This window comes from Anomaloglossus baeobatrachus, chromosome 5 (assembly GCF_048569485.1).
Source record: "Anomaloglossus baeobatrachus isolate aAnoBae1 chromosome 5, aAnoBae1.hap1, whole genome shotgun sequence".
In the NCBI taxonomy this organism is placed as follows: domain Eukaryota; kingdom Metazoa; phylum Chordata; class Amphibia; order Anura; family Aromobatidae; genus Anomaloglossus; species Anomaloglossus baeobatrachus.
Window position 1 is genome coordinate 479,053,887 of NC_134357.1, and position 21,757 is coordinate 479,075,643.

The 21,757-nt window shown below is 50.1% G+C and overlaps 1 protein-coding gene across 1 annotated transcript in view; it reads left to right on the plus strand.

The window, feature by feature from the left end:
• MAP2K6 (mitogen-activated protein kinase kinase 6) overlaps positions 1–21,757 on the plus strand; it is a 61,107-nt gene that overhangs the window by 25,394 nt on the left and 13,956 nt on the right. The window contains exons 3-8 of the mRNA XM_075350672.1: positions 6,020–6,136; positions 6,749–6,800; positions 6,947–7,074; positions 9,357–9,434; positions 11,912–12,051; positions 21,466–21,511. Coding sequence (XP_075206787.1) covers positions 6,020–6,136; positions 6,749–6,800; positions 6,947–7,074; positions 9,357–9,434; positions 11,912–12,051; positions 21,466–21,511 — 561 coding nt within the window. The remainder of the gene's footprint in view (positions 1–6,019; positions 6,137–6,748; positions 6,801–6,946; positions 7,075–9,356; positions 9,435–11,911; positions 12,052–21,465; positions 21,512–21,757) is intronic.

Consider the following 21,757-nt stretch of genomic DNA (forward strand, 5'->3'; position numbering starts at 1 on the left):
AGCCTCTGAAGGAGGTTCCCTTTTCTCGCCTGTCACAGAAGGTGGCGTTTCTCGTTGCGATCACATCGCTTCGGCGAGTGTCTGAGCTGGCAGCTCTGTCATCCAAGGCTCCCTTCCTGGTGTTTCACCAGGACAAGGTAGTGCTGCGCCCCATTCCGGAGTTTCTCCCTAAGGTCGTATCCTCGTTTCATCTTAATCAGGATATCTCCTTACCGTCTTTTTGCACTCATCCGGTTCACCGGTATGAGAATGATTTACGTTTGCTAGATTTGGTGAGAGCACTCAGAATCTACATTTCCCGCACGGCGCCCATGCGCCGTGCCGATGCACTTTTTGTCCTTGTCGCTGGTCCGCGCAAGGGGTTGCAGGCTTCTAAAGCCACCCTGGCTCGATGGATCAAAGAACCAATTCTAGAGGCCTACCGTTCTGCGGGGCTTCCGGTTCCTTCAGGGCTAAAAGCCCACTCAACCAGAGCCGTGGGTGCGTCCTGGGCATTACGTCACCAGGCTTCGGCTCAACAGGTGTGCCAGGCAGCTACCTGGTCCAGTCTGCACACTTTCACCAAGCATTATCAGGTGCATACCTATGCTTCGGCGGATGCCAGCTTAGGTAGAAGAGTCCTGCAGGCGGCAGTGACACCCCCGTAGGGGAGGGCTGTTTTGCAGCTCTAACATGAGGTATTTCTTTACCCACCCAGGGACAGCTTTTGGACGTCCCAATCGTCTGGGTCTCCCAATAGAGCGCTGAAGAAGAAGGGAATTTTGTTACTTACCGTAAATTCCTTTTCTTCTAGCTCTTATTGGGAGACCCAGCACCCGCCCTGTTGTCCTTCGGGATGTTTTTTTGTTGTTTGCGGGTACACATGTTGTTCATGTTGAACGGTTTTTCAGTTCTCCGATGTTATTCGGAGTTAATTTGTTTAATCCAGTTATTGGCTTCCTCCTTCTTGCTTTGGCACTAAAACTGGAGAACCCGTGATACCACGGGGGGGGTATAGCCAGAGGGGGAGGGGCCTTGCACTTTTGATGTAGTGCTTTGTGTGGCCTCCAGAGGGCAGTAGCTATACCCCAATCGTCTGGGTCTCCCAATAAGAGCTAGAAGAAAAGGAATTTACGGTAAGTAACAAAATTCCCTTCTTTCCAAACAGTGGGAACATCCCGACAAGCGTTTCCAGAAGCGCAAGCGCGCTCAGGTCCTTTATCCCTTCCCACCGGAACTGCTTCAGAAGTGGTCAGTGGCCCCTTCAGTGGACCCTCCGATCTCCCGACTCTCGTCCAGCACCACCCTGCCGCTGTCCGATGGAGCCTCCCTGAAGGATCCCTCGGACAGGACCATAGAATCCTTAGCCAGGTCGGCCTTCGAAGCCTCCGGCTCTGCCATCACTCCAGCCTTCGCAACCACCTGGGTTTCCAAGGCTGTCTCCGCCTGGGCAAAGCTCCTTCGGCGTGGTATCCTGGCTGACGCTCCCAGACCAGAGCTGGCAGATCTGGCAGATCAGATCACTCACGCCGGAAAGTATCTAGTCGCTGCGTCCCTTGACTCTGCTGCTTCTGCTGCCCTGGCAGCCGGCAACATTACTGCAATCCGCAGAGCCCTGTGGCTTAAAGCGTGGAACGCGGACTCAGCATCCAAAAAGTCTCTCACCAGTCTTCCCTTTGTCGGTGCCAGACTCTTCGGAGAAAAGCTGGACAAGATCATCTCTGAGGCTACGGGAGGCAAGAGTACCTTCCTCCCCCAACAGAGGACCCCTCGTGCCCCTCCAAAGCGGCGACCTTTTCCTTTTCGCCCCTTTCGTCAATTCTCCACCAACAACAACTCACGTCGGGAGCGGTCCCCAGCGCGTCAGGAGAGACGGAAGCCCTCCTTCAAGGCAACACCCCACTGGCGTTCCTGGCGTTCCCGTGGCCAGCAGTCCAAGTCCTCCAGGTCCAGATCCCACAGATTTTCCTCTGCATGACTGGGCTCCCGTCACCGGGTCCCAATCCAGGGTCGGCGGTCGTCTCCGCATGTTCAGAAGCACGTGGCTTTCCGTGATAGACGACGCCTGGGTTCGAGACGTCGTCTCTCACGGCTACAAAATAGAGTTTTCTTCGCTCCCACGCTCACGCTTCGTCCAGTCCAAACCCCCCAAGGACCCCTCCCTCACAGAGGGCTTCTTCGCAGCCATTCAGGCCATGCGAGACTCTGGGGTCATCATCTCCGTACCTCCTCAAGACAGATTCCGGGGTTTTTATTCAAACCTTTTCGTGGTACCGAAGAAGAACGGCACAGTCCGCCCCATCCTGGATCTCAAGCGCCTCAACAGGCGAGTCCGTCTCCGGCGATTCCGCATGGAGTCTCTGCGCTCAGAGATAGCGTCCATGGAACCAGGGGAGTTCCTTTGCTCGGTGGACATCCAGGACGCCTATCTCCACATACCGATCTTTCCAGCTCATCAGAGATTCCTACGCTTCATGGTTCAGGGACAACACTTCCAGTTCACTGCCCTCCCCTTCGGGCTCTCGACAGCTCCCAGAGTCTTCACCAAGGTAATGGCTACTGTCATGGCTATTCTTCGGACCCGGGGGATTCTAGCCATCCCGTATCTGGACGACATTTTGATCAAGGCTCCCTCGGCGGCGGAGTGCCGCGACAGTCTCAACATCACTCTGGATACTCTATCCCGTCTCGGCTGGTTGATCAACAGACCAAAGTCATCTCTGATCCCGTCTCAACGCATCTCGTTCCTCGGCATGATCTTCGATACCACGCAAGCGAAGGTTCTTCTGCCCAAGGACAAACTCACAGCCATCCTCAGGGGGATTTGGAAGCTCCAACGCGCACCTCGCTGCTCCCTTCGATACTGCATGAGCATTCTCGGGAAGATGGTGGCGTCAATGGAGGCGGTGCCCTACAGTCAATTCCACACTCGCCCCCTTCAAGGTCTCCTTCTCGCAGCATGGGACAAGTCTCCTCACTCTCTGGATCGACTAATTGCGATCCCTCCTCGAGTCAGGGAGTCATTGGAATGGTGGAGATGCTCTCCCCTCACCCTCCAAGGGAGATCATTTCTTCCCCTTCGATGGAGGGTCGTCACGACAGACGCCAGCCTACTAGGTTGGGGGGCCACCTTCCAGGACCTCACAGTTCAGGGTCGCTGGACCGAGCCGGAAACCAAGCTCCCCATCAACATCTTGGAACTCAGATCAGTTCGCCTAGCTCTCTTCCAGTGGAAGGCTCTGCTTCGCGGACACCCAGTTCGGGTGCAGTCCGACAATGCAACCACGGTAGCCTACATAAACCATCAAGGCGGAACACGCAGCCGAGCGGCAATGAGAGAGGTATCCCAAATCATCGACTGGGCCGAACAAAACGTCCCAGCGATTTCGGCGGTCCACATCCCGGGCGTGGACAATTGGGCCGCCGACTTCCTCAGCCGAGAGGGTCTCGACGCGGGAGAGTGGTCCCTCAATCCCAGAATCTTCCAGCAGATCTGTTCCAGGTGGGGGACCCCCGACGTGGATCTCCTGGCCTCCAGGTGGAATCACAAGATCCCCCAGTTCGTCTCCAGGGCAAGAGACCCACTAGCGCTTGCGACGGACGCCCTAGCGATCCCCTGGTCGCAGTTCTCTCTGCCGTACCTCTTCCCTCCACTTCCGCTTATACCCAGGCTAGTCAAGAAGATCAAGGCGGAGGGAGTTCCGGTGATCCTCGTGGCCCCAGATTGGCCTCGTCGCCCGTGGTACGCAGAGCTCGTGCACCTTCTCGCCGACGCTCCGTGGAGACTTCCAGACGTCCAGGACCTTCTCACCCAAGGGCCTTTTCTTCACCAGAATTCACAGTCGCTCAATTTAACGGCATGGCTGTTGAAGCCGCAGTACTAACTTCCGCGGGATTCTCAGGTAGAGTCGTCCAGACGATGATCAAAGCTCGGAAGCCTTCTTCTTCCCGCATTTACCACCGGACGTGGAAGGCCTATTTCCGCTGGTGTGAAGCTAACCAGGTCACAGCCATGACTTTCTCCTTGCCAGTTCTGTTGTCATTCCTACAGTCTGGTCTGGATGCGGGATTAGCACTAAGCTCCCTCAAGGGGCAAGTGTCTGCTCTTTCCATTCTCTTTCAAAGGAAGATTGCTTCTCGTTCACAGGTTCGTACATTCATTCAGGGGGTCGCGCATGCGGCGCCCCCCGTTCAACCTCCAGTGGAGCCCTGGGACCTCAACCTGGTTCTGTCCGTTCTCCAGCATTCTCCCTTCGAACCTATGCATGAGATGTCCCTCACGTTCCTCTCTTGGAAGGTCGCCTTCTTAGTTGCCATCACGTCAATCAGGCGGGTATCTGAACTAGCGGCGCTTTCCTGCCGCTCTCCATACCTTGTCTTCCACCAGGATAAGGTAGTCCTCCGTCCGGTTCCGTCCTTTCTGCCCAAGGTGGTTTCCTCTTTCCATCTTAACGAGGACATTGTTCTCCCCTCCTTTTGTCCGAATCCTTCACACCCTCGTGAGATTCTTCTCCACAGGCTGGACTTGGTCAGAGCTCTCCGTTGGTACATTTCCAGGACCTCTCAATTCAGACGGTCGGATTCCCTTTTTGTACTTCCGTCTGGCCCGCGCAGAGGCCTATCTGCCTCCAAGTCCTCCATTGCGCGATGGATTCGCTCTGCCGTACTGGAAGCCTACCGGGTAAGAGGGAGAACGCGCCCACTCAGGATTACGGCCCATTCCACCAGGGCGGTGGGAGCCTCGTGGGCGGTCCGTCACCACGCTACAGCGTCGCAGCTTTGCAAAGCGGCCACCTGGTCTTCGCTCCACACTTTCACAAAGTTCTACAGGGTTCACACTTTCGCATCCGCCGATGCGAGCCTCGGTAGACTAGTTCTGCAGGCTGCAGTGGACCGAGGTCAGCCCTGAGAGTAATACTAGACCCACCCGTGGGACTGCTTTAGGACGTCCCATGGTCTCTGTGTCCCCCAATGAAGCGATAAAGAAAAGTAGATTTTGGGTACTCACCGTAAAATCTCTTTCTTGGAGCCTTCATTGGGGGACACAGCACCCGCCCTTGTGTTGGACATATGTTACTGTTCAATGTTTCTGTTGAATGTTCAGTTTAATGTCCACTTCTGTACGATTGTTCGTTTTTTCTACTGTTGTCTCCTATTGCTTTCTCACTAACTGAGGTACAATTGCCAGTTGGTGGGTGTATACTGCATAGGAGGAGTTTTCCTTATTTTGCTTAGTGTCGCCTCCTAGTGGCAGCAGCATACAACCCATGGTCTCTGTGTCCCCCAATGAAGGCTCCAAGAAAGAGATTTTACGGTGAGTACCCAAAATCTACTTTTGCTCTACAGCCATTATTGCATCGTGTGTCAAGTTCAACATGAAAAGTTGGAAACTACGGCAAAAAACGCAGGTACCTGCAGAAAAGAAGTGACATGCTCATTTTTTTTCTCAAGAAATTCTGAGTGAAATGCCGCAGCTACCTACGGAAAAGAAGTGACATGCAATTGTTTTTGCTGCAGGAATCCCGCAGCAAAACCGGTAGCTCTCAAAATCCGCCTAGTGCGCACAGCTAATTTTTTTTCCCATAGGTTTTGCTGGGGAATGACTGCAGAAAGGTTACAACCATTTTTTTCAAGAAGTTTCTGCAGCAAAAACGCAAAACAAACCTTGGGGAAAAACGTTGAGTGCGCACAGGGCCTTAGTCTGATTCTGGCCGGGAGTATACACACCACATACTCGCAACCACGTGACTGCTTTTCGTGACTCTGAAACCGGCAAATCTTTGCAATGCACAGTGGTTGCGATGTGAGGATTCATAAGTTTGCAGTCAGAGAGTGACTGCACTCTTCTGGATTTAGATCGGACTCCGTCTTTTGAAAGGGATGTCCCTCTGCATTGAGTTGATGTAGGGAGTAGCCTGTTGGACACGGCAACTCCTCTGCTCCATGTAAATGCGGTTACTGCCTCACCCAGATGAAGGGACCTGATTCTTCACAATTTATAACTCGCTCTCCAATTCAGATGTTTCTCCTGTGTTTGCAGGGAGATGTTTGGATCTGCATGGAACTGATGGACACTTCACTGGACAAATTCTACAAGAACGTGATAGACAAAGGCATGACAATCCCTGAGGATATCCTGGGCAAAATAGCAGTTTCTGTAAGTGGCCAGATTCCTAACAAAGTGGTCAGTCTGTTTCTGTAGTTCCATGAACAATGGCTAGGTAATCCTATGATGGATTGATTGTATTTTTTTATATAGAATGTTTTTCTGTAAAGCTCAGGTATGTGGCTGCGTGTCCTTTGGTGGAGTACCAAGATGGTGGTGACTAGGATATATGTTCAGCAGTAAGACATTGGAGTACCAAGATGGTGGTGACTAGGAAATGTGTTCAGCAGTAAGACCTTGGAGTACCAAGATGGTGGTGACTAGGAAATGTGTTCAACAGCAAGGTCCTGGATGCTGTGGTAGCTCATCGGCGGAGGAAGTTGAGGGGCTCACTGTTTACCACCACATCCTGGGCCTTCCTGATTAAAACCCCCTTTCCCAATCACTGCCATCTTGGTACTCTAATGACGCCCACGTAGCCACACCTGCCACCATAGGTACACTACTAACATGAGCCACATTGGCGCTTCTGACTGACAGTGTTTTGGCTCATGTCACCCACCATGGTGCCAATACTCCTCTTTACTAATGTTTCCTCTGCACTCCCTCATTTAAAGGGGATGACGCTTATTAATTTTTCATCCCTTTTGTTCCTCCCAACAGATTGTTAGAGCCTTAGAACATCTACATAGTAAACTCTCTGTGATCCATAGAGGTAAGTCGCCCTCCTCTGCCTCGTACTGATATGTCGTGATTATGGACGCACCAATAATTCTGCAGATTTGATCGGCGTTCTGCAGCGTCCATGTACTGCAGACTTTGGGCTATAACCCCCTATTCTTTACATTTTTTCTATTGCAGATGTGAAACCCTCCAATGTTCTTATCAACAAACAGGGCCAGGTGAAGATGTGCGATTTTGGAATCAGTGGATACTTGGTGGACTCTGTAGCTAAAACGATGGACGCCGGCTGTAAACCGTACATGGCTGTGAGTGCTGCTCTCATGGGTTAAAAAAAGCACCGTATTTTTCGCTTTATAAGACGCACTTTTCCTCCCTAAAATTTGGGAGGAAAATGGGGGGTGCGTCTTATTAAAGCGGTACCTGGGGGTGGGGGTGGGGGTCCTGTCTCTGAGGTGGCCGGGTGCCTGTGGCTGCATGCAAGCGGCCGGGTACCTGTGCTTGCGTGCGGTGGCAGCCGGGTACCCATGGCTGTGTGCGAGCGGCAGTCGGGTGCCCGTGTGGGCGGCAGCCGGCTGCCGCCCTCACACAGGCACCCAGGTGCCGCCCGCACACAGCACCCGGCTGCCGCCCGCACACAGCCATGGGTACCCGGCTGCCACCGCACGCAAGCACAGGTACCCGGCGGCTTGTACGCAGGGTGGGCGGGCAGCCTGCTGGCTGCCACTCTGTGCATGCGGGGCGGGCGGCTGTGCAGCATGTTACCAGTTGTCCGCGGTCCCACTTTCAAATGATGGCGCCGGTGGAGCTCTTGGATGAGAGCTCCATCTGCGCACGCGCTGCTCCGGGCACCATTACTTGAATCGGGACCGCGGACACACTGGTAAAACACCGCATCCGTCTGCTCCACCACTGAGCAGTCCCCGCCGCTGCCACCACTGAGCAGTCCCCGCCGCTGCCACCACTGAGCAGTCCCCGCCGCTGCCACCACTGAGCAGTCCCCGCCGCTGCCACCACTGAGCAGTCCCCGCCGCTGCCACCACTGAGCAGTCCCCGCCGCTGCCACCACTGAGCAGTCCCCGCCGCTGCCACCACTGAGCAGTCGCCGCCGCTGCCACCACTGAACCGGGACCGCGGACACTCACTGCACCGGCTTGCTGCACGGCTCACCCGCCACGGCTGCTGCCGCCACCACGGACCCCCACGGCGCCTGCCACCGCGGACGCCACCGTGCCTGCAACCATGGACGCCACGGCACCTGCACCCACGGACCCCGCTGCCACTGACCCGCCGCGCCTGCCAGCACAACCTGTGCCTCCTGTGACCCCGCTTCACCACTGCTGCCCCCCTCCGGTAAGAGAACACCGGAGTATAAGACGGACCCCATTTTTCTTTTTTTTTTTTTACCTTTTTTTATGTCTAAGTTTGGGGTGCGTCTTATAATCCGGTGCGTCTTATAAAGCGAAAAATACGGTAATTTATTTATGTAAAGGACGTGTACAAAGTTTAGATTTTTATTTCTCGGGCGCTTCACATTGGGAGGACACAAGACTCCATAGGTGTACGCTACTGCCACCAGGAGGCTGACACGAAGAATTACAACCTAAGAAGAAAAAAAAAAACACCTTAACTGGCCACCTGAGGGCAGACATAACTTTTTACCTTTTAATTAATCATATCTTTAAAAAATTAATTTTTTAATATATTTTCAACTTTTCTCACAAGTAGAGATGACAAATTTGATTAGCGCTGCTCTAGTCCTGCATCCAGTCCTTTGCTCAGTGACGGCCGGTCTTCATTGTGGGCGCCTCTTATTAGGTTACGCAATGAACATCACAGTATCACCGGACTGGATGCCGGAGTAGGGCAGCAGGGAATCACTTGTGATGTCACCAGCACAGCTCCATCTCCTGTGCCTGCCCCTCACTACATGATAACAGTAGAGGGGTTAGCAGGGATTTCATAGTTTCTGCATTGTACTGGATCGGAGAAGGGTGGAAAAGGGGCTTAAAGACATTAAAGGAGTCTTACTAGGAAAAAAACTTCATGGTTAAGTCTTGCTGTGCAGATTTCCTGAGCTGCAGTACCTTAGAATGACCACCACTTGTACTGAGTTGTGCTGTTCCAGCACCGTACACTGGTTACATAGCTGCTGAAGCTTATAACAGCTGATCTGTAGCGGTGTTAGTATCCTACCAGTGTTGGTACAATCGGTCATTCATATACAAGTAGTGTAAGTAATAGGTCCTGATGAAGAAGCCTCTGAGGGCTTTGAAACGCGTTGACCAATAAATCACATTTTATCTGCATCATTTCGACTGGTTTGGTGGCACCAACCCAACCCTTTTCTTCCTTCCATTGTTTGTACATTCAAGTAGTGGGCATCCTCTTAAATAACAATTCTTGAGCCAATTCGTCTGCCTAGCTTACTGGATTGGCAGCATTATCGGTCTGGTTTTTTTTTTCTTCTTCATCCATTTGCGATAACACAAATATGCCATTTGGGAGTTTAGAAAAGCTGTGTGGTAGCCTCTGTATTAATATAAAATGTAAAATTGCCCTTTTTCTGCCATTTTTGTTGTCCCCCCAGCCTGAAAGAATAAACCCGGAGCTGAATCAGAAAGGATACAATGTGAAGTCTGATATATGGAGCCTGGGAATTACTATGGTAAGTCTGGTATTTACTTCTGGCCTTTTTTCTTTTTTCAAAATTCAGATGTTTTCTATTAAAGAGAACCTGACCTAGCAGCAGGGTCATGTGGGCTAAAAATCCCTGCCTAATAATATTGTGTAAAAGCAATGTTTAAAAATAAAAAATAAAATTATAACTTACATTTTCCCTATGCTAATTATGACTGTGACTAGTTGCAAGAGCGTTGTTTTTCCCCGACTAGTCTGCCCTCATTCCCCTGTGGGCGTGGTAACCTGATTTCCATGAGCCGCCATCACTGCCAGCTCAAGGATATCTTGCGCAGGCGCATGGTTCATTCCCGCAACAAACAGGAACCTGGCAAAACATGGCTGTGTAAGATACTGGTCCAATCCGTAGCAGCCCCATTGCCTTATTGACTCGTTTCAAGGTGATTCCCCATTTTTTCAGAATAGGCACCAATGGTCAGTAAAGCACCCTTTCTCTTATACTACGGGACTGGACCATTCTCTTATTCACAGCAGCGCAGATTGAGCCACGTTTTGCCAGGTTCCGGTTTGTTTCGTTGAGCCTTGGCGCTCATGGACCTTGCGGCAGCTGATGTTTTTTTGCACTGGTTGTGGGTCACACAACCACACAACGTGAGCAGCCTATTTTTCACCCTTTTCCCTTTCATATTGGGTAAGACCCTTTTTTGCTTGTTTTATCCACAGTTTTTTGCACTCTCATTCCCCATGTGGGCGTGATAACATGATTTCCATGAGCCGACGTCCCCGCCAGCTTATGGAAATCTCGCGCATGCGCACACCTCATTCCCGCAGCAACGCTTGGTCTCTGTAGTTGAGCGTTTGCTCCCAGGCTGCAGAAGCACACTGTGCATGGCCGCAGGAGACGATGGATCATGCACAGTGCGCTTGTGAAGCCGACAAGTGTACACCCGGCTACAGAGGCCAAATGACGCTGCGGGAATGAGAGGTGCGCATGCGCAAGATTTCCATAAGCTGGCGGGGACGTCATCTCATGGAAAACGTGTTATCGCGCCCACATGGGATTGCAGACGCCATAGGCACCCCTTACACAGCTAAATATATATTTTAACATTAAAAACACAGAAACCTGTCTTGGTGAATAAAGGCCACGGTGTTTATTAATGGGTTACATAATAATTTAATCATTAAATAATTAAACCAATAAACATCTTGTATAAATAATTAATATTAAATATTTTAGAAAGCACTGTCCACCCAGGCTTAGCTGGGCGACTACCCAACTAATAAAACCGTGACTTAAACATAAGGGGAGGGCGGGCGAGGAGCTGCTTGAATCTGCTTCCTGTCAGCAATGACACCTGACAACCGACTCTCAGTCTATGAATACATTAACCTTCCCGCCAAAAATAACAGCCAATCCTGGATCTGTTGTCAAAATCTGCCCAGTCAGCTGACTGGCTAAAGAAAGAACTAGAAGGTAAGTACCATTAAACATAACAAAAAGAGGGGGGGAGGGGAGAGGAAAACAGACCGTACCAAAACCAATTAATGCACAAACTAGAAGAAATACAAAACCATCAAAAGCAAGAAATAGGGCGTCAGGCGACGCAAACCCATGAGTCCCCCCACACTAAACGCTCTAACGGAGGGGCCTATTCAGGGGTGTCGTTACACTGAAAGAGGGCTGACTAGTGGCCCATGGTGAACACAAAAAAAGAAGGGAATGGCAAACAATGCTAATGTAGTCACATAAATTAATTTTTAAACTTTTTTTTATTTATTTTTTTTAATGGAAAGTAGTGAAATATTAGAAACAAAAACCCCACCAAAACCTGCCAATGATAGATTGGTAATTGCTGTAATCATAACGTCCTGCAGTATAAAGCATGGTGAAAGACACAACAAAATCCAATGGTAGAATTACATCTCCCCACCTTACACACACACACACACACGCACACGCACACACGTACACGCACACACATACATACACACACATACATCCACACACATACACACACATACACACACATACACACATACACATAGATATACATACATATACATATATGTGTGTGTGTTTGTGTGTGTATATATAGATAGATATATAATATAATATATACACACACACACTTCCACAATATATGAAATTTGCCTTTTATAGTGGTGCCATTAAAAACTTAGAAAACTCTATATATTTGGTTCTATGGGATTTGGGAACTTTTTAGTAAATGTCCATGTGCGAGTTCTGCTTGTCACCACTTGGTGGCAGCAGAGTCGCATGGCTTCTTTTCCCCCAATCTCTGTAGAGCTGGAGGTAGGCCGCTGTCTGTGCTCTTTTGGTTCTGATCATTTTCCCCCTCTGAATTTCTTGTACATTCAAACAGAGCATCAGTGTGTATATATAGGAAGAAAGATCTTCTAGGTAGGACGCCAGCTGGTCATGTTCTGTTACGTCATCACTTGTCTCTGATTCCCGCCCGTGATGTCACTGTTCTCTTGTAGATTGAGCTGGCCATCTTGCGGTTTCCTTACGACTCTTGGGGAACTCCTTTCCAGCAACTCAAACAGGTGGTGGAAGAGCCGTCTCCACAGCTGCCCGCAGACAAGTTTTCTGCAGAATTCGTTGACTTTACCTCAAAGTGGTGAGTGTCGATGGACGTTGTTCTAGTGTGGGTCCAAGATGGAAAAGGATAAATGCATCGCTGGGGAATTTATAGGTCCTCTGTGCCAGGTGTGAATTTTACTGGTAGATTCGCCCTCTGCTGGTTACAGGCAGCATTTATCACACGCGAACGCTCAAAATTGTCCTTGAGGGACTACAATTCTGAAAATCTGATTAATAAGGCGGTAGCTCGGCGTGCCTTTCCTGCTCCCATGTTGTGATGCCAATCTGTGAGGGACTGGTTGCTCGGGATTTTATGCCTGACAACTAAACATAATGAATTTGTTAGTGGTAATGTTGAAGTGGACATGGTGCCATGCGTTAGTACTCATATATATATATATATATATATATATATATATATATATATATATATATATATATATATATATATATATATATATATATATATATATATATATATATATATATATATATATATATATATATATATATATATATATATATATATATATATATATATATATATATTTTTTTTTTTTTTTGCATTGTATAGTTACGAGGCCGACTTATTAACTCATGGCAAGAGTCAGATACCATGAGCACTTCCATTATGTTGGGATGTCAGGCAGCAGGAGCTTACCAACTAGTCTGTCCCAGAATGGCAAGGATATGGACCTGGTGCTCTCGACTGTCTTATTAATCAGATACCTGAGGGGATGAGTAGAAAATTCAATAATGGCCACTTCTTCAGCAGTACTGGGGCATCCCTAATCTAAATATCGTATTAACAGAGCCATTTAATGGCTGTAGACAAAAGGCTCTGTGTGATTGCGTGTACAATACTGTAAATTTGGTGCCCTCTAAATAATTGAACACACAGCAATTGATATCTAAACTGCTGACCACAAAAGTGAGTACACCCTATAAGTGAAAATGGCCAAATTTCGTCCAATTAGTCATTCCCCCCCCACCAGTGTCATGTGACTCGTTAGTGTTACAATGTGTCAGGTGTGAATGTTGAGCAGGTGTACTACATTTAGTGTTAACTCTCACACATGCTCTCATACTGGTCACTGGAAGGTTAACATGGCACCTCATCAGACCACAGGACCATAGTTCCAGTATTCCATCTCCATAGTCAGCTTGTCTTCAGTAAACTGTGGCTTTTGTCATGCATCATCTTTAGAACAGGCTTCCTTCTGGGATGATAACCATGCAGACCAATGTGATGCGGCGTATGGTCTGAGCACTGACAGTTCGTCCCCCCCACCTCCCCCCACACCTCTGTAACCTCTTCAGCAATGCTGGCAGCACTCCTACGTCTATTTTGAAAAGACAACTTCTGGATATGAGACTGAGCACGTGCTCTCAGCTTCACTGGGTGTTCATCGTTAGGCTAGTTCTGAGTGGAACCTGTCTTGTTAAACCACTGTATGGTCTTGGCCACCGTGCTGCAGCTCAGTTTTAGGATGTTGGCAATCATCTTATAGCCACGACAATCTTTATGTAGAGCAACAATTATTTTTTTCAGATCCTCAGAGAATTCTCTGCCATGAGTTGCCATGTTGAACTTCTAGTGACCAGTATGAGAGAATGTGTGAGCGATAACCCTAAATATAACACCCCTGCTTGCCAGTCACACGTCAGACCTTGTAACACTGAGTCACATGACACCGAGGAGGGAAAATGGCTAATTGGGCACAATTGAGGCAACATTTCTAATGAATCCCAATGCCATGCAACTGTCAGCAGCTGCCAGAACTGCACCGCTTAGTCGGCGGAATAGTGGCTGTGGCCCGGTACTGCTCATCTGCCTCCTATTGATTTGTATGGTGGTAAGCAGATATGCAGTATCTGGCCGTTTGTTCAGTAGAGGGAGTAATATTGTGCAGCTCCGGCTAACTCTGAGAACAGCTGATCGGCGTGCGTGCCAGGTGTCGCACCCCCACCAATCAGGTCATCAATGTTTTAAAGTAGTGGAAAGCCCCTTTAAGTAAACAAAAAAATGCCCCCAAAGCTATCTATATCTTTTAATACCGTAAATATGAGCAATGTGTTTACCACTAGGCAGAAGCAGGAAAAGTATATCCGGCGGTTTCCCCTTAGGTTTCAGGATTCCCATAGGCCTTGCTTTTATTAGTAGAACAGCTCACGTTTTACTGGTTGTGTCTGATGCAACCTGTCATGCTATTGTCTGTCTGGAGAGTTTCCCCATGATCTCTGGTCCGGAAGCAATCACAGGAAACGGCCTGACGAAGGATGGGTAACTATTCCAGAGGATGTGGCTCTGCTGCTGTCCAGATGCTGATGTGTCCCGTCTCAGGGCGTGATTACTTAGGAAGAAGTCGTCTTCTGACTTCACATTTGTTTACATTCCTATTCACAATCATTAATTCTTACAAATTAGCTTACAAGTCCCATTGATGTTGGGTTTCCACATACTGATCTTTGTTTATTAGTGCGCTAAGTAGGCACCAGTGGTGTTTCCACCGTCGCACATGCATGCTCATCTGAGTGCATATGTATAGGGAGGTTAGGACTGGCCATCAGCTGACCCTTTATTGCTTATAGAGTAGGGATTACGTCCTGTCTGTAGCTCTGGATGTCGCCATCCTGTGTAAGAGGAGGACATTTTGCAGGCTGCAGACTTATGTCTTATGGTCCACAAGAAGAATGGAGGACAGAGAGGTGAAAGTTGCCTTGAATTCACTGGACAACTATTTTTTTGACAAACAAGTCTTAATTTTAAAGCAGACAGACCCCTCAGTTGGAATTGTCCAGTTTTTGCTTCTTTTTTTCCCTCTGCCTCCCGAATATTTTTTTTTTTTTTTATCCAGCATACGGTTTTAGAGGTCATTTTTTACTTAATGCCAGTGTTTTATTTATTTATTTTTCTTCGGCGCTCCATTGGGAGACCCAGACGATTGGGTGTATAGCTACTGCCTCCGGAGGCCACACAAAGCATTACACTAAAAAGTGTAAGGCCCCTCCCCTTCTGGCTATACACCCCCCGTGGGATCACGGGATGCTCAGTTTTCAAGCTTTGTGCGAAGGAGGTCAGACATCCACGCATAGCTCCACTGTTTAGTCAGCAGTAGCTGCTGACTATATCGGATGGAAGAAAAGAGGGCCCATATAGGGTCCCCAGCATGCTCCCTTCTCACCCCACTTGCGGTTTGTTAAGGTTGAGGTACCCATTGCGGGTACGGAGGCTGGAGCCCACATGCTGCTTTCCTTCCCCATCCCCCTAAGGGGCTCTGTGGAAGTGGGATCTTACCGGCCCCCAAACCCTGAGGCCGGGCTCCATCCACAGACCCAGAGAACCTGCTGGAGGAGCTGAGTACCGTCAGGGACAAGGCCCTGCAACATTCAGGTACTCTGTGTCCCCGCACAGACACCACGCACACTCCAGACTTGCTGGGTGTGCTAGTGCGCCGGGGGCACTAGCGCTGCGTGCTCGGGTTAGTCACTGCAGCTTAGCTGAGTGACTTTATGTGTTGGGAACTACCGCGCCGGCCGCTCCGGGAGCGGCGGCGCGGCTGGGACTTGTAGTGCGCCGGGGACTCGCGCTGACCGCGCTTTTACGGCGGCAGCGCTCATAAATCTAGTCCCCGGCTTTTGCGGCCTAGCTCCGCTTCGTTCCCGCCCCCTCCCTGTCAATCAGGGAAAGGGAGAGACGCTGTTCTATAGTCAGCGCCGAGGGCTGGAGTCTTATTTACATACTCCAGCCCTCTCACTGGGCACAGTGGGGACGCAAGTTTCCCGCTCTTGGTCTGAACACGCCCAGGGCCCGCCCCTCTCCACAGGACGCCGGCAGCCATTCCTGCATGCAGTCTGGCTGGAGAACGGACACAGGCTCTGGGGGACTCAGACAAGGGACTCTGGCGACCACACACCCGCGTTTATGCGGGCGGTAAGCTGCACATAAGTGCTGGCCCCACTAGTGCCTCAGTGTTATTTGGTGCACTTTTCCCCTGTACCATATATATTTATATTGCACTGTACGGTCGCTTCTTGGCTTATACCCTATATTGCTCTGAGGAGACAACAACATGTCATCCGCAAAACGCAAGGGTGCCAAGGCACAGGCGGTATGCACTGCTTGTGTCGCATGTGGGGCTAATCTACCGGCAGGTTCCAATGACCCCCATTGTGTGCAATGTTCAATCCCTGTGCCACTTCGGCAGCCAGAGTCTATGGTAGTAGTGGCCCAGGCAGAGACGCCTGTGAACCCTGCCCCGGTGACGGGGACAGAATTTGCAATTTTTGCTGATAAGATGTCTGTGACTATGACAAAAATCCTGGAGACCTTGCAGTCCAGGCCAGTTTCTCAGACCATGGACACGGCTGTGTCTATGCTCCCCGGTCCCCCTCAGTTGGAACTAATCCGTACTTCAAGGGGGTCCCAGGCATCACAGGCTGAAGACTCTGACTCGGATGACAGTCCCAGGCAGCCTAAGCGAGCTCGCTGGGAAAGACCCTCGACGTCATCACACTGGTCAGGGTCTCAACGAGAAGAGTCTCTGTATGAGGAGACAGAGGTGGGTGATCAGGAGTCTAATCCTGACACCGCTCTCAATCTAGATACCCCTGATGGTGACGCAATGGTAAATGACCTTATAGCGGCCATCAATAGACTGTTGGATATTTCTCCCCCAGCCCCTTCAGCAGAGGAGGCAGCTGCTCAGCAGGAGAAGTTCCATTTTCGGTATCCCAAGCGTAAATTGAGTACTTTTCTGGACCACTCTGACTTCAGAGAATCAGTCCAGAAACATCATGCTTATCCAGACAAGCGTTTCTCCAAACGTCTTAAGGATACCCGTTATCCTTTTCCCCCTGACGTGGTCAAACGCTGGACCTAGTGTCCAAAGGTGGATCCCCCAATATCCAGGCTTGCGGCTAGATCCATAGTTGCAGTGGAGGATGGGGCTTCACTTAAAGATGCCAATGACAGACAGATGGACCTGTGGTTGAAATCTGTCTATGAAGCTATCGGCGCGTCGTTTGCTCCAGCATTCGCGGCCGTGTGGGCACTCCAAGCTATTTCCGCTGGTCTGGCACAGGTGGACTCTATCATACGTCCAGCAGTGCCGCAGGTGGCGTCCTTAACTACGCAAATGTCTGCGTTTGCGACATACGCTATCAATGCAGTACTGGACTCTACGAGCCGTACCTCAATGGCGTCCGCCAACTCTGTGGTTTTGCGCAGAGCCTTGTGGTTAAAGGAATGGAAAGCAGATTCTGCTTCCAAGAAATGTTTAACCAGCTTGCCGCTATCTGGAGACAGACTGTTTGGTGAGCAATTAGCTGAAATCATTAAACAGTCCAAGGGTAAGGACTCCTCCTTACCCCAGCCCAGATCAAGCAAACCTCAACAGAGGAAATGGCAGTCGAGGTTTCGGTCCTTTCGAGGCTCGGGCAAGCCCCAATTCTCCTCGTCCAAAGGGACTCAGAAGGAGCAAAGGAGCTCAGATGCCTGGCGGGCTCACTCACGCCCCAAGAAAGCAACCGGAGGACCCGCTTCCAAGCCGGCTGCCTCATGACTTTCGGCCTCCTCTCTCCGCATCCTCGGTCGGTGGCAGGCTCTCCCGCTTTTGCGACATTTGGCTGCCACAGGTCAAGGACCGGTGGGTAACAGACATTTTGTCTCACGGGTACAGGATAGAGTTCAGTTCTCGTCCTCCGCCTCGGTTCTTCAGAACTTCCCCACATCCCGACCGAGCAGATGCCCTTCTGCAGGCGGTGGGCTCTCTAAGAGCAGAAGGAGTGGTGATCCCTGTCCCTCTTCAGGAACAAGGGCAAGGTTTTTACTCCAATCTCTTTGTGGTGCCAAAAAAGGACGGCTCTTTCCGTCCTGTTCTGGACCTAAAACTGCTCAACAAGCATGTGAACGCCAGGCGGTTCCGGATGGAATCCCTCCGCTCCGTCATTGCCTCAATGTCTCAAGGAGATTTCCTTGCATCAATAGACATCAAAGATGCTTATCTCCACGTGCCGATTGCTACAGAGCACCAACGCTTTCTACGTTTCGTGATAGGAGACGACCATCTACAATTCGTAGCTCTGCCATTTGGTCTGGCGACAGCCCCACGGGTTTTCACCAAGGTCATGGCGGCAGTGGTAGCAATCTTGCACTCTCAGGGACACTCGGTGATCCCTTACTTAGACGATCTGCTTGTCAAAGCACCCTCTCAAGAGGCATGCCAACTCAGCCTGAATGTTGCGCTGGAGACTCTCCAGACTTTCGGGTGGATCATCAACTTTTCAAAGTCCAATCTGTCACCGACCCAATCACTAACGTATCTTGGCATGGAGTTTCATACTCTCTCAGCGATAGTGAAGCTTCCGCTGGACAAGCAGCGGTCACTGCAGACAGGGGTGCAGTCTCTCCTTCAAGGTCAGTCGCACCCCTTAAGGCGCCTCATGCACTTCCTAGGGAAGATGGTGGCAGCAATGGAGGCAGTCCCGTTTGCGCAGTTTCATCTGCGCCCACTTCAGTGGGACATTCTCCGCCAATGGGACGGGAAGTCAACATCCCTGGACAGGGAAGTCTCCCTTTCCCAGACGACCAAGGACTCTTTGCAGTGGTGGCTTCTTCCCACCTCTGTATCACAGGGAAGATCCTTCCTACCCCCATCCTGGGCAGTAGTCACGACGGACGCGAATCTGTCAGGGTGGGGAGCAGTTTTTCTCCACCACAGGGCTCAGGGTACGTGGACTCAGCAGGAGTCCACCCTTCAGATCAATGTTCTGGAAATCAGGGCAGTGTATCTGGCCCTACTAGCCTTCCAGCAGTGGCTGGAAGGAAAGCAGATCCGAATTCAGTCGGACAACTCCACAGCGGTGGCATACATCAACCACCAAGGAGGGACACGCAGTCGGCAAGCCTTCCAGGAAGTCCGGCGGATTCTGATGTGGGTGGAGGACAGAGCATCCACCATATCCGCGGTTCACATCCCGGGCGTGGAAAACTGGGAAGCAGACTTCCTAAGTCGCCAGGGTATGGACGCAGGGGAGTGGTCCCTTCACCCAGACGTGTTTCAGGAAATCTGTCACCGCTGGGGGGTGCCGGATGTCGACCTAATGGCGTCTCGGCACAACAACAAGGTCCCGACCTTCATGGCGCGGTCTCGCGATCAAAGAGCTCTGGCGGTAGACGCCTTGGTGCAAGATTGGTCGCAGTTCCGGCTCCCTTATGTGTTTCCACCTCTGGCACTCTTGCCCAGAGTGCTACGCAAGATCAGATCCGATTGCAGCCGCGTCATACTCGTCGCCCCAGACTGGCCGAGGAGGTCGTGGTACCCGGATCTGTGGCATCTCACGGTCGGCCAACCGTGGGCACTACCAGACCGACCAGACTTACTGTCCCAAGGGCCGTTTTTCCATCGGAATTCTGCGGCCCTGAACCTGACTGTGTGGCCATTGAGTCCTGGATCCTAGCGTCTTCAGGATTATCCCAAGGGGTCGTTGCCACCATGAGACAGGCTAGGAAGCCCACGTCTGCTAAGATATACCACAGAACGTGGAAGATATTCTTATCCTGGTGCTCGGCTCAGGGAGTGTCTCCCTGGCCATTTGCATTGCCTACTTTTCTTTCTTTCCTGCAATCTGGGTTAGAAAAAGGTTTGTCGCTCGGCTCCCTTAAAGGGCAAGTCTCGGCGCTATCCGTTTTTTTTTCAGAAGCGTCTAGCACGACTTTCTAAGGTGCGCACGTTCCTGCAGGGGGTTTTGTCATATCGTACCCCCGTACAAGCGGCCGTTAGATCCATGGGATCTGAACAGGGTACTAGTTGCCCTCCAGAAGCCGCCCTTCGAGCCTCTGAGGGATGTTTCACTTTCTCGACTATCACAGAAAGTGGCTTTTCTGGTAGCGATCACATCTCTTCGGAGAGTGTCTGAGCTAGCAGCGCTGTCATCCAAGGCTCCTTTCCTGGTCTTCCACCAGGACAAGGTAGTGCTGCGCCCCATTCAGGAGTTTCTCCCTAAGGTGGTATCCTCTTTTCATCTAAATCAGGATATCTCATTGCCTTCCTTTTGTCCTCATGCAGTTCATCGGTATGAGAAGGATTTACATTTGTTAGATCTGGTGAGAGCACTCAGAATCTACATTTCCCGCACGGCGCCCCTGCGCCGCTCGGATGCACTCTTTGTCCTTGTCGCTGGTAAGCGCAAAGGGTCGCAGGCTTCCAAAGCCACCCTGGCTCGATGGATCAAACAACCAATTCTTGAAGCCTACCGTTCTGCTGGGCTTCCGGTTCCTTCAGGGCTAAAGGCCCACTCAACCAGAGCCGTGGGTGCGTCCTGGGCATTACGACACCAGGCTACGGCTCAACAGGTGTGCCAGGCAGCTACCTGGTCGAGTCTGCACACTTTCACCAAACATTATCAGGTGCATACCTATGCTTCGGCGGACGCCAGCCTAGGTAGAAGAGTCCTGCAGGCGGCAGTTGTCTCCCCGTAGGGGAGGGCTGTCTTTGCAGCTCTAACATGAGGTATTTCTTTACCCACCCAGGGACTGCTTTTGGACGTCCCAATCGTCTGGGTCTCCCAATGGAGCGCCGAAGAAGAAGGGAATTTTGTTACTTACCGTAAATTCCTTTTCTTCTAGCTCCTATTGGGAGACCCAGCACCCGCCCTGTTGTCCTTCGGGATTTTTGGTTTTTTCGGGTACACATGTTGTTCATGTTGAACGGTTTTCAGTTCTCCGATGTTACTCGGAGTGAATTTGTTTAAACCAGTTCTTGGCTTTCCTCCTTCTTGCTTTAGCACTAAAACTGAGCATCCCGTGATCCCACGGGGGGTGTATAGCCAGAAGGGGAGGGGCCTTACACTTTTTAGTGTAATGCTTTGTGTGGCCTCCGGAGGCAGTAGCTATACACCCAATCGTCTGGGTCTCCCAATAGGAGCTAGAAGAAAAGGAATTTACGGTAAGTAACAAAATTCCCTTCTTTTTTACCAAGGGGGTGATGCTCAAAAGCTAATTATGTAGAGCAGCCTAAAGACACGCCCCCGAGGATCCTATGAGCCACGTTCCCCTGGAAGAGAGCATAAAAATGAGCACTAACTTTAAAAAAGGCCCATATTTCTGGAATCGTATGTTAAATTAAAGGAAAAAAAAAACATCTAGGAGACCAGCAGGAATAAAATGAATAAAAAATGGCTACTTTTGAAAGGTTCTTTTTTTTTTTTTTTAAGTATTTTCTCAGAATAGGCTATATTCTCCATTAATCTTGTAGATATGGAATGACACAGGACTGCACTTTTTGTGATCAATGTGAGAACTAATGGCAGGACCCTGATTTATCAGATTCTTTATCTCCTATTTTGTGGATAAGTTAATAAAAGGATTGTGTCCTGAATGAACAACTAGATCAGAGGAAGCCACTGTATAGTGTTTTTTTTAATTTTTTTATTTTTTTGCATTTTGCAGCTTGAAGAAGAATTCCGAAGAGCGTCCGACTTATGCTGAGCTTATGGTAAGTGTAGATGATAACTGATTATCCTATCCCTGTAAAAAAAGGATTGTCCCAAAATGATGTTTTCTCACATTTAGTATCAAAGCAGAACAGTTTGAGAGCCTGGGAAATAAAAACAAAGTAAACTGTCGAAAGTGGAGTAACAAAAAAAAAAAAAACAACAACCTACCGTTTTGTTTACACAGCTCCTATGGAGAACTATGTCTCCGTGGTTGCAGACTACAGACCCTGCAGTCACACAGATCT